This window comes from Homarus americanus, unplaced genomic scaffold (assembly GCF_018991925.1).
Source record: "Homarus americanus isolate GMGI-L3 unplaced genomic scaffold, GMGI_Hamer_2.0 scaffold48090, whole genome shotgun sequence".
In the NCBI taxonomy this organism is placed as follows: domain Eukaryota; kingdom Metazoa; phylum Arthropoda; class Malacostraca; order Decapoda; family Nephropidae; genus Homarus; species Homarus americanus.
Genome location: NW_024753848.1, coordinates 577443 through 589683, shown reverse-complemented (window position 1 = coordinate 589683; position 12241 = coordinate 577443). Strand labels below are relative to the sequence as shown.

The 12241-nt window shown below is 44.8% G+C and overlaps 1 protein-coding gene across 2 annotated transcripts in view; it reads left to right on the top strand.

Moving 5' to 3' along the window:
• The first annotated feature begins 1870 nt into the window (after window positions 1–1870).
• LOC121855608 overlaps window positions 1871–12241 on the top strand; it is a 32260-nt gene continuing 21889 nt past the window's right edge. For both annotated transcript variants that reach the window (XM_042350657.1, XM_042350656.1), the window contains exon 1: window positions 1871–1964. In XM_042350657.1, coding sequence (XP_042206591.1) covers window positions 1949–1964 — 16 coding nt within the window. In that variant the 5' untranslated portion in view covers window positions 1871–1948. The remainder of the gene's footprint in view (window positions 1965–12241) is intronic.

Genomic DNA, 12241 nt, shown 5'->3' with positions numbered 1-12241 from the left:
ACTATTATTTGCCCTCTACAGTATCATAACGATATAAGACTTACTTAACTGTCACCACACAAGTAATAGGTCTGCTTAGTTTGTCTTTTTATTTGGAAACAAGATATATTTTTTAAAGTATCAGTTCTATTTCATAATATTTCGTTTAAAGTACTGTTGTATTTACTTAATTCTCAGTGACCCCAGAGAGTACGAATCTAAACAGTAATTTGTTCATACAGTTGGACACACAAATAATAATTCCCAAATACAACGAAAATCACGTGATAAAACTTGAAATCGTAACTTAAAAAAAAAATTGCATTTGTGTGGTGAAAATTCGTTGAATATCTAAATACACGGAACGTAATGTGGTCAAACAGCCATTTTCTTTTATAAAAAACTACGATAGATGACAGAAAACGGAGAGTGGGTACAGGTTCTCGGAGGGGGGGGCTATAGAAAAAGTCAAGGAGTTAGTTATCCAAGGTTATGTGAATTATTAAAACAGGTGAATGGTTTGAATTACTTAATATAAACATAATTTGAAATATGGATGAAGTGAAAACTAAATAAATAGATAAATATTCAGTAAAACAGTCATACCAGTTTACATTGATTCAGTGAATTCGGTGCAGGTATACAAACACTGTACGTAGACACTGAAGGTATACAAACACTGTACGTAGACACTGAAGGTATACAAACACTGTACGTAGACACTGAAGATATACAAACACTGTACGTAGACACTGAAGGTATACAAACACTGTACGTAGACACTGAAGGTATACAAACACTGTACGTAGACACTGAAGGTATACAAACACTGTACGTAGACACTGAAGGTATACAAACACTGTACGTAGACACTGAAGGTATACAAACACTGTACGTAGACACTGAAGGTACACAAACACTGTACGTAGACACTGAAGGTATACAAACACTGTACGTAGACACTGAAGGTATACAAACACTACGTAGACACTGAAGGTATACAAACACTGTACGTAGACACTGAAGGTATACAAACACTGTACGTAGACACTGAAGGTATACAAACAATGTAAGTAGACACTGAAGGTATACAAACACTGTACGTAGACACTGAAGGTACTGTACTTTACCATATATAGACAGTGCAAATATATAGACAATGAACGTAGACAGCTCAGATAATCAGACATTATACACAGACGGTGCAAGTATATACTGTACAGTACATACACAGTGTAGGTGTACAATGTATACACAGGCAGGTGTACAAACAATATAACAGTAGGCGCAGTCAGGCGTTACACAGTGGGTGAAACCAGATATGGTAGGTGTGTGTGTGTGTGTGTAACAAGACAGGTGTATGGTAGGTGTGTGTGTGTGTAACGAGGCAGGTGTATGGTAGGTGTGTGTGTGTAACGAGGCAGGTGTAAGGTGTGTGTGTGTAACGAGGCAGGTGTATGGTAGGTGTGTGTGTGTGTAACGAGGCAGGTGTATGGTAGGTGTGTGTGTGTGTGTAACGAGGCAGGTGTATGATAGGTGTGTGTGTGTGTGTAACGAGGCAGGTATATGCAAGTGGGAGGGAGGAAGACTTGGTTGGTTGTTGTGGGCTAAATTGGGAGGTTAAGTAGCTAGCGAGTTCACACACTACATTTTATCAATCAAAACAGTTCTTCAAAAGACCCATTCTTGTCCACACACTCTATTATGACCTCACTAATGCTATCTAATTACCTATGATTACGTCAGGAAGAGATGAAGGCGGGGGTGGACAAGGGGGGAGTGGATGGGGGAGGGGGCAGGGGGGGCTGAGGGTAGGGTGGGGGCGGGGCGAGGGACGTAAGTGGAGCACCTGTGGGGAGAAATAGAAGAGGCTAGTCAGTGTGTGGTTAGTAGTGGTCAGTGCTACAGCCACGCTAGACGGACTCCGCTCTTCCTACACGACCCCCTCTCCCCCCTACAGGCCTACACCATGGCTAAGATTACAGGTACGACCCCCCAGTATGGTTATAGGTACGATCCCCAGTATGGTTATAGGTACGATCCCCAGTATGGTTTTAGGTACGACCCCCTACTATGGTTAAGGTTATAGGTACGACCCCTACCATCGCCAGGAGGTTAGGTTAGGTTAGTGTTAGGTTAAGGTTAGGTTAGTGTTAGGTTAGGTTAGTGTTAGGTTAGTGTTAGGTTAAGGTTAGGTTAGGTTAGTGTTAGGTTAAGGTTAGTGTTAGGTTAAGGTTAAGGTTAGTGTTTGGTTTGTTAGGTTAAGGTTAGGTTAGTGTTAGGTTAAGGTTAGGTTAGTGTTAGGTTAAGGTTAGTGTTAGGTTAAGGTTAGGTTAGTGTTAGGTTAAGGTTGGTTAGGTTAGTGTTAGGTTAGTGTTAGGTTAGTGTTAGGTTAAGGTTAGTGTTGTGGTGTTAGGTTAAGGTTTAGTGTTAGGTTAAGGTTAGGTTAGTGTTAGGTTAGGTTAGTGTTAGGTTAAGGTTAGTGTTAGGTTAAGGTTAGGTTAGTGTTAGGTTAGGTTAGTGTTAGGTTAAGGTTAGGTTAGTGTTAGGTTAAGGTTAGGTTAGGTTGTATCACACTCACCATTACCACACACACACAGCAATAACCTCCCCTAGCGCGCACACACACACACACACACACACACACACACACACACACACACACACACACACACACACACACACACGCGCGGCCAACACTGCAATAATATCAAGAAAACAATTATCAAATTACAAACAAGTTCTTCCACGCGACCTAACCTGACCTGACCTAATCTCACCTGACCTAATCTAACCTAACCTAACCTAACTATATTAATTGTTTTTTAAAGTTAATATTAAGTCAAAATATATAAAGAGTAAGTGTATACATATTTAATAAACAATAACATAGAAAAAAAGAAAAGAAATTATTGGAAAGCTCGGTTAGGTATGACTCGCTCACCGTATATGTATAGCAGCGGGGGTGGGTGAGGTGGGGTGGAGTTGGTGGGTTAGGGTGGGGTGAGGCAGGGTGGGGTGGGGTGAGGCAGGGGTGAGGCAGGGTGGGGTGGGGTGAGGCAGGGTGGGGTGGGGTGAGGCAGGGTGAGGTGGGTTGTGATGGGGGGTAAAATGCACAGGCCGCTACAGGGTTTACCATGCTCGAGCTAGCACTGGGGACTTCAATGGGATGTGTAGAGTCATGGATAGAATTAAAATGCAATGGTGACCCTCTTCATGTGTCGGCCCGTGTCAGTGTGACGAATGGAGGTAAATGAGAGAGAGTGAGAGAGAAAGAGGGACACACGGAGATAAAGAGAGGAAATGAGACAGACAGGCAGATAGATAGAGACAGGCAGACAGACAGACAGATCCAGATAGCACTTATAATTTTTTTAACGTGGACCTGTAAGTGTGTTGAACAGTACAAGAGAGAGAGAGAGAGAGAGAGAGAGAGAGAGAGAGAGAGATGTGTTAGTGACCTTTTAAACAAGAGGAAATTTATGTTATTGACAGCAGCAGTAAACTCTTTTTTTTTTCATACCATCCATGTACAATGTGTGTGTGTGTGTGTGCGTGTGTGTGAGACTTGCAAAGGACAAATGGATGTGGTGTGGAATGGGTGAGTGAGGTGGGAGAGGGAGGAGTAGATTAGAGAGGTGACAAGGTGAGGGAGGGAAGGAGTGGTAGGAAGCGGGAGAGGAGGGGTGGTGTGGTGGGGAGAGGGAGGAGAGGAGGGGTGGTGTGGTGGGGAGAGGGGGAGGAAAGAAATGGCGACCTGTGGGCATCCCAGGTTTAAACATAAAAGAATAGGAATGTTGTAGCGTGTTAGTTCCTCCCCCCTCCCCCCCCCCCCCCCTCTCCCTCCCTCCTCCCCCTCACCCCCAACCTGCTCACCGCAACCTAAGAATTTTGAAAGAAAACAATTGTCATATCCATTATCAATTCAACAAATAATCTTAAAAAAAAAACCCAACAACAATGTCAAATTCCCATTGATTGGAAAGTATCATATGTCACTTCACTCTTAAAGATGGGTAATAGAAAAAGCTTTTTATATCACCACGCAATAAGTGTGTCATCGGTGTGATAGGAAAAAAAAAAACTGGACACCATATTTAGGGAGACGATTGTTCATACTTGTAAGACCACTGAGGTCATATTGAAGTTTAACCTCACCTCACTCTACCTTTATTTCACATGATTAAACACCTTATCGCTATACCTTGTGGGTATTCGAAGCAAAACATCAAGAGTAAAGTTGTCTCTCTGACCCTGTGTTTCCTTCACTATTAACTATCTCGGTGCATTAGAACTAAATCATCAAAGGTCAAGGTTCATTGCAGTTCTAGACCCTGATAATGTGCGTCTCAGAGAGTTGGGTGGGTGCCTCTTAGTATCATCTTCTGCAGCAGTGTGGACGACGAAAGATTCCTGAGGACTGGAAAAGAGCATAAATAAGAGACTGCCCCTGCATGAATAACTACAGGCCAGTGAACTTGACTAACCTAGTGTGTAAAGTGCCACGAGAGACCAGTTACAATAGATTAACCTTGTGTAGGAATACCAGCGAGAGTTTTTGTCTGTAGGCTTCAGTAAGACATAATTGCCATATTTGGATAACTGTGACTGTCTGGTCTCTGAGATACACCAGAGTTGAAATAATCCAGAGGAAGGTCCACTAAATGTGTCAGCCAGCACTAACCTCACTATCAAGAGAGACTAGAAAGTTCAGACAGACAGAAAGAGGGAGATATCCAGACGACATTGACCATTTAGTACAAAAGGTGAAGGGAGCGATTTTGTAGACATTTATAAACAACTATATATAGGGCATTTGGTCTGTGGGATGTACACAGTCGGATGCACTTACACCTGGTACAGTGACTGGTATGTTTTGTGAGGTGTGGCAACTATGTGGTTGTTTACATGGTATTAAAACCCCCCGGAATGGCCCTAAGGAACTTCGCAATAGTAGCCAGACTAAGGATGTTAGATAAGGATTCCACATAGTTGCCACATCTCACAGACTGCGCCAGCCAGTGTACCAGGTATAAGTGCAAGCGACTGTACATATCTAACTTCTTGGATTAATATTTGTGAACTGTTGGAATAACCTGCCAGAGGATGTTGTGACGGGACCGAGTGAGAGTTTGACCAACACTGGCACATGTTCAGGTACTTGTCACCAGTGTGTAACAGAGAGCCCATAAATGCCCAGTACTTAGCAAAAGTGTGTAACAGAGAAGTGACAGACTACGCGACCAGATAACAAAACTACCAAGTGGCAAAAACAATACAATAAAAAACAGAGTCAGTACAGTATATAGTTAAAGACAGTGTGGTACGTGTGAGTGAGAAGAGGTCGGTAAGGCCAGTCCAACCCGGCGCAGCGACCTCGATTGGGAAGTAACTTTTTTAGCCAGCTGATCTTAACCCCGGCACGAATTCACCTACCACGTCTATCTGGGACTATCCTGCCCTCCCCCATCATGCAATATAGTGTATCCTCCCCTCGCCATCACACTGGGTCAATTATTATTATTATTATTATTATTATTTAACAGTAGAAATTGGTGTATTATTTCACTTGTAAGGAGAGTGAGTATTAAATGTTAAACAGACTTAAATGCTAATACAAAAACATTAAATTAAATTGTGATTACAGTAAAAATAAGAATTTAAAATGACTGAAAATAACTATGTCAACATTATTTCAATCATGTCAACGTTCCTGTACTTAAAAAACAAAACAAGCCAATCATAAGAATATAAAATTAAATAATAACTAAAATTAAAATAACTACGAACTAAAAAAAAAAAAAAATAGAATACAGTAATTCAATTTAAAGCCAATTATTTTTTTTTTATTATTATACTAAATTTGTGGTGAAATCGGGAGTTTTCAGCAGTCGCCCACACACTACACACAAGCACAACTACGGGGCTGAGTGGGTCAACAAGAGGTCAGGCTGCTCAAGCAAGGGTCTTAACCTAAATATGGATGCAAAAATTCGAGATTCAGATCCGGGTGTTGTTGTATCCGTTTCCCACCAAAACTCTCTGGGTGTTCGGGTTACTGTGAAGTATTAGAAAGATGAGTGATTGTAGTGTTTTTATTTTGTTAGATAGGTGCGAATTTAGTTCCTTTCTTATTCGACGATCTGCACCCTCAGTTATTTTGTTTCCAGTAGCTAATTATCCTCATAACTACTCGTTCTGCTAGCTAACTATCTTTCCAGTCATCCATTCTCTTAACAACCCTTTTCCCTTAGCCATCCATCCTCCCAACCACCCATCCTGCTAGCCATCCATTCTCCTTGACACTTTTTCTTCTAGTCACATATCCTTATTTTTAAATGGGTAATAGTTCCCTCTTCATCGCTCCAGGACCGATAACTAATGGAAATAGTTAAGGAGAAGCGAGTTTGGTGACCGGGGACCATGGAGCTCCCTCGTGCTGGTCGTGGGAGTCTGTGTAAATATGTAAACAACTCGTGTGATTTTAACAGTGACCTACCAAGCCTTTTAAATTGATCAACTGATATTATTATTATTAGTAGTAGTAGTAGTAGTAGTAGTATTTTATTATTATTTTATTATTATTTATTATTATAATTGCTACTTGTTAACTGCCGTGTATGTTATTGTATGTAAGGTAGTATAATTATTCCTTGATCTCTCTCTCTCTCTCTCTCTCACACCGGGTCCCCTGCTAGTGTTTTTGTGCCCACGTTCCCAATTTCCGCCACAATTTAACCCACGCGGTGTTTAGGTTATTACTAATGATATAATTCTCTCTGTCTGTCTTATGAAGAGTAGTGGTAGGAGGAGGAAGAGGAAGTGGTAGAGTAAATAGAGGAGAAGGAGGAAGAATAGGTGAAGAGGAGGACGAGAGAAAATGAGGAGGAAGAAGAGGAAGTAAGGAGGAGGAAGTGAGGAAGATGAACTGAGGAGGATAGAAGATAAGGAAGAAGAAGAAGAAATCGTTAATACCTGTCTAATAACAATGGTAACAGAAGAAGGTGTTAGTGATGGTCACCTATACAGCACCTTACCTGGTGTGTAATTATCATGGTATTTGACCTGTTTTTCTTCTTTCCAGGTAAAATGAAAGTGAGCTGAGTTTATCTGGCCGGAAGTTGAGGTGAGTAGAGGCAGAGGGGAGTGGGGGGGCGGTTGTTGTAGTTCTTTATGATCATTATTAAGTCTGCCAGTACACACACACACACACACACACACACACACACATACACATACACATACAACAGGTGTGTGTGTGTGTGGTGCTTTTTACTGCCTTCATAGATAAAACAAAGAACTGGGGGAAAGGCAGGTAAATTAGACACCATTTAACTCTGTACAAGTAAGGGCTGAGGGTGGAGGGAAGGGTGGGGGGGACAACACACTCGCTTGAAGGTGTCACGCTTTGTTAAGTTTTATGAGCGTGTTAGGAAATAATATTATCTCAGCTTGTGTAGAGTGATTGTGTATTTACTGTACTACACCTGCAGGATAATTCTTGTCTTGGTACACTGTAAGTAGAGTGTTCATAGTGCCTTGGTGGTGGTTGTTGAGAGTTTAGTGTCTGGACTGTGACCTTACCTAACCTAACCTAACCTAACCTAACCTAACCTAACGCTAACCTAACCTAACGCTAACCTAACCTAACGCTAACCTAACCTAACCTAACCTAACCTAAAGCTATACTAACGCCAGCCTAACCAAACGCTAACCTATCCAAACCTAACCTAACCTAAACTCTCTCTCTCTCTCTCTCTCTGCAATACAGCATGTAGGGTGGCCGTGAGGCAGTGGTCCACTTCCCTCTGTGGACCAGTAATGCGACCACCGTACACACACACACACACACACACACACACAGGGGATGTATAAGTTATACTGTCAAGGTACACCCGCAGATGAACCTCCTCTAGTCTGGTGGTGATAGTGGCAGTGGTGGTGGTGGTAGTGGTGGTGGTGAGGTGGTAGTGGTGGTAGTGGGTGGTGGTGTGGTGGTGGTGAGGGGTGGTAGTGGTGGTGGTGAGGGGTGGCAGTGGTGGTGGTGAGGGTGGCAGTGGTGAGGTGGTGGTGGGGTGGTGGTGGTGGTGAGAGGGGTGGTGGTGGTGAGGGTGGTGGTGGTGTGTGGTGGTGGTGAGAGTGGTGGTGGTGGTGGGGTGGTGGTGGTGGTGGTGGTGGTGTGGTGGTGGTGGTGGTGGTGGTGAGAGTGGTGAGGTGGTGGTGGTGGTGGTGAGTTGGTAGTGGTGGTGAGGGTTGGTGGTGGTGGTGGTGAGTTGGTGGTGGTGGTGGTGGTGGTGGTGGTGGTGGTGGTGAGTGGTGGTGGTGGTGGTGGTGGTGGTGGTTGGTGTTGGTGGTGGTGTGGTGGTTGGTGAGTGGTGGTGAGTGGTGGTTGGTGGTGGTGAGGGTGGTGGTGGTGGTGAGTGGTGGTGGTGGTGAGGGTGGTGGTGGTGGTGGTGGTGGTGGTGGTGGTGGTGGTGGTGAGTGGTGGTGGTGAGGGGTGGTGGTGGTGGTGGTGGTGGTGGTGGTGGTGGTGGTGGTGGTGGTGGGTGGTGGTGGTGGTGACTGGTCCGGCAAGGAAATTCAACTTAACGGCAGTGGCAGATCCTTTTATGACCACACCCTGCTCACCCATCACTACCACTACCCCCCTGCACCACCCTCACCCTGTCACCACCCTCACCCTACCACCCACCCCTCACCCCTCCATCACCACCCCTCACCCTGTCACCACCCTCACCCTGTCCACCCTCACCCTACCCTCACCCCTGCATCACCACCCTCACAGTCACTACCCCCTCACCCTGTCACCACCTCACCCTGTCACCACCCTCACCCTACCATCACCACCCTCACAGTCACCACCCTCACCCTACCATCACCACCCTCACCCCACCATCACCACCCTCACAGTCACTACCTCACCCTGTCACCACCCTCACCCCTGTCACCACCCCTCACCCCTCACCACCCTCACACCCCTCACAGTCACCACCCTCACCCTACCATCACCACCCTCACCCTACCATCACCACCCTCACAGTCACCACCTCACCCTGTCACCACCCTCACCCTACCATCACCACCCTCACAGTCACTACCCTCTGCCACACCACCCCAGTCACCACCCTCACCCTGTCACCCCTCACCCTACATCACCACCCTCCAGTCACCACCCTCACCCCTGCCATCACCACCCTCACCATCACCACCCTCACCCCTCACCATCACCACCCCGATCACCACCCTCACACCACCCCTCACCCCTGTCACCACCCTCCCCTACCATCACCACCTTCACAGTCACCACCCTCACCCCCTCACCACCCTCACCCACCATCACCACCTCACCCTGCATCACCACCCTCCACCAGTCACCACCCTCACCTGTCACCACCCTCACCCTACCATCACCACCCTCACCCTACCATCACCACCCTCACCCTGTCACCACCCCTGTCACCACCCTGTCACCACCTCACCTGTCACCACCCTCACCCTGTCACCACCCTCACCCCACCATCACCACCCCTCACAGTCACCACCCTCACCCTGTCACCACCCTCACCCCTGTCACCACCCCTCACCCTACCATCACCACCTCACAGTCACCACCCCTCACCCCTGTCACCACCCTCACCCTGTCACCACCCTCACCCTACCATCACCACCCTCACAGTCACCACCCTCACCCTGTCACCACCTCACCTGTCACTCACCCCACCATCACCACCCTCACCTCACCCTTCACCACCCTCACCTCTATCTAATCTTCCCTCACTTTCCCTCCCTCCTCCTCCTCCTCCTCCTCCTCCTCCTCTTCCTCCTCCTCTCCCCTCCTCCTCCCTTTCACCACCCTAGAGTCATATGCTATAAATCCTGTTATAGAAGCACAGCACAGCACAGCACAGCACAGCACATTACTCAGAGTGTGCTGTACACGCCTGTAGACTGTCTGGCACACCTCCAACAACCCACCTTCTCACCCTCCAACCCCCCACCCACCCACCAACCCACCCACCCACCCACCCACCCACCCCACCCACATAGGCACGATATTGACTGTTGGTGACTGTCTCTTCCTGTTACCAGTCATAAGTGTTTGTGTGTGTTGTCATGTATGTACGTAACAATTACCTGTCACCGAGTTCATCCACACACACACACAGGTGATGCCAAACCTGAGTAATAAATGAAGTGTTACCAACTGTTTACCACCTTACTGAATTAATAAACTACCGCTGTGTTTGTTGACCAAGTACAGACACATACACCTACAGGTACACATACATCATACACATATACACATACATTTATTTACACATATACAACCACACATACACTCCACACTCATATGCAATCGGTACTATAATTAGACTTGATAACATCTTCTATATCACCATACCAGTTATTAGTGATGTGAATAGAGATTGGATTTTTATTCTCAGTGTTATGTTAGATGATTGTAATAATTTGACGGTGTTTTGATAGTGAGATAAACATTCACGTCCAACAAGATCCTCCCGCGGCGATATTTCAGTGGAATCCATCTCCTAACCTCTCAATATTGCTTTCACATTCACTAAGATCCTCCCACGGTGTTATCTCAGTGAAATTTATCTCTTTACCTTGCAATATTTAACAAAACAAATTAATGTATTATATATTCATCAAACACATTTATTAATAGACGTGAATTCTTGTGGTTGTGAGGTTTATACACCAGACGGCCATTGTCGAAACTTTGTGTTAGGTTCGTTGGTGTTAGTGAACCGGTGGGGCTGGTTCTGTTGGACCACACCCTAAGGTCTGACCTGGTTTTCTCTCTTTTTCTCAGCTTCTCTCTCTCTCTGTTTCTTTCTTATGGTGTTTGTCTCTCATTCTCTTACTCTATCTGTCCCTCCTTATGTGTGTCAGTGTGTGCGTCTGTTTTCTCTCTGTCAAATATCTACATAAATTCACACACACACACACACCATCTGTAAGGGAATTACTACACCACGTGATGCCCCTCATAACACCATCTGTGTTCAACATCTCAGCACACAAGATCTACGTGACCTCCACTATAAACATTAATCTGTATGTTCACTGTATGTTCCTTTACCTTTCTCTAATGAAGGCTTTTGTTAAACCACCAATGTGTGTAATAAGTCATTTATGTCCAATGTATATTTTCAGCCTTCGGGTTGTAGAATTATTATTACCAATGGAGTTTGAAGAATGTATACCGTAAAACATATTGCTCGGTGTTTTGGTTTTCATTCGGCTCATGCGTAGGAGGGATGTTGAATATGATCGACTCCAGGCGAGGCCCCAGGTCAGTGTTTCAGCGGTTGTCTGGTACTCAGTTTAGACCTGTATAACTAACAAGCTGATCTGGAACTAATCATTGTGATATTACCGGGGAGATCGTATCGTATAGCAAATAATTATACTGATAGTTAACCGGGAGAAAATTCGTTCATTGGGTGAGCTAAGACGCCTACTGGAGTATAACCGATGTAGCTAGAAATAAGATGATTTTTTGTGACATTTAAAGATTTTCAGAGAATATTTTACAAATAAATACTCATACGATTTCACCTCTGAATATAACGTTTGGATAAATGTCTATAATCGTTGTGGTCAGGAGGCTTTTGTAGCTCCATCCGACAAAAACTCGTCAAGTCTGGCAAGGGCAGATGACACAGCCGACCCACACACACACACACACACACACACACCATCACCACGACCTCATCTGCAAATTTGGTAAGAAGCTTCTACACCATCCTCGACACCGGCTCCTACTACCACCTGAGATCCCTAGTCCGAGAATTGCTGTTTGACACCACAACCGCATCCAGCCCATACGTGCACGAACTGATCGCTATAAGAACAGCCCAGTCCCAACCATTGTAAAAATTATCAATAACTTGTAATAAATCAGTGTATTCACTCCCAGTAAACACTACTCCTTGCACTGTCACTATGTTGAAATGAACTGTAGTTTGAGCTTTTCCCCATCTAGTTATTATATATCTTATTTGTGTCACTTATGTTACTTGTATATTATTTGTAATTCGTAACCCATTCCCCAAATATGTAACTGTATATTTTCAGCCTTCTGGCTGCCAAGCTCTTTCAATAAACCGTTAATTATTATTATTATTATTATTACACACTACAGAGGTGAAGCATCCGGCTCCGCCCTAATATAGCTTACAAATAACTCTTAGGAATCTTTGTGCCGTTTATGAATGCAAATGTTTGTGTTTGGCGC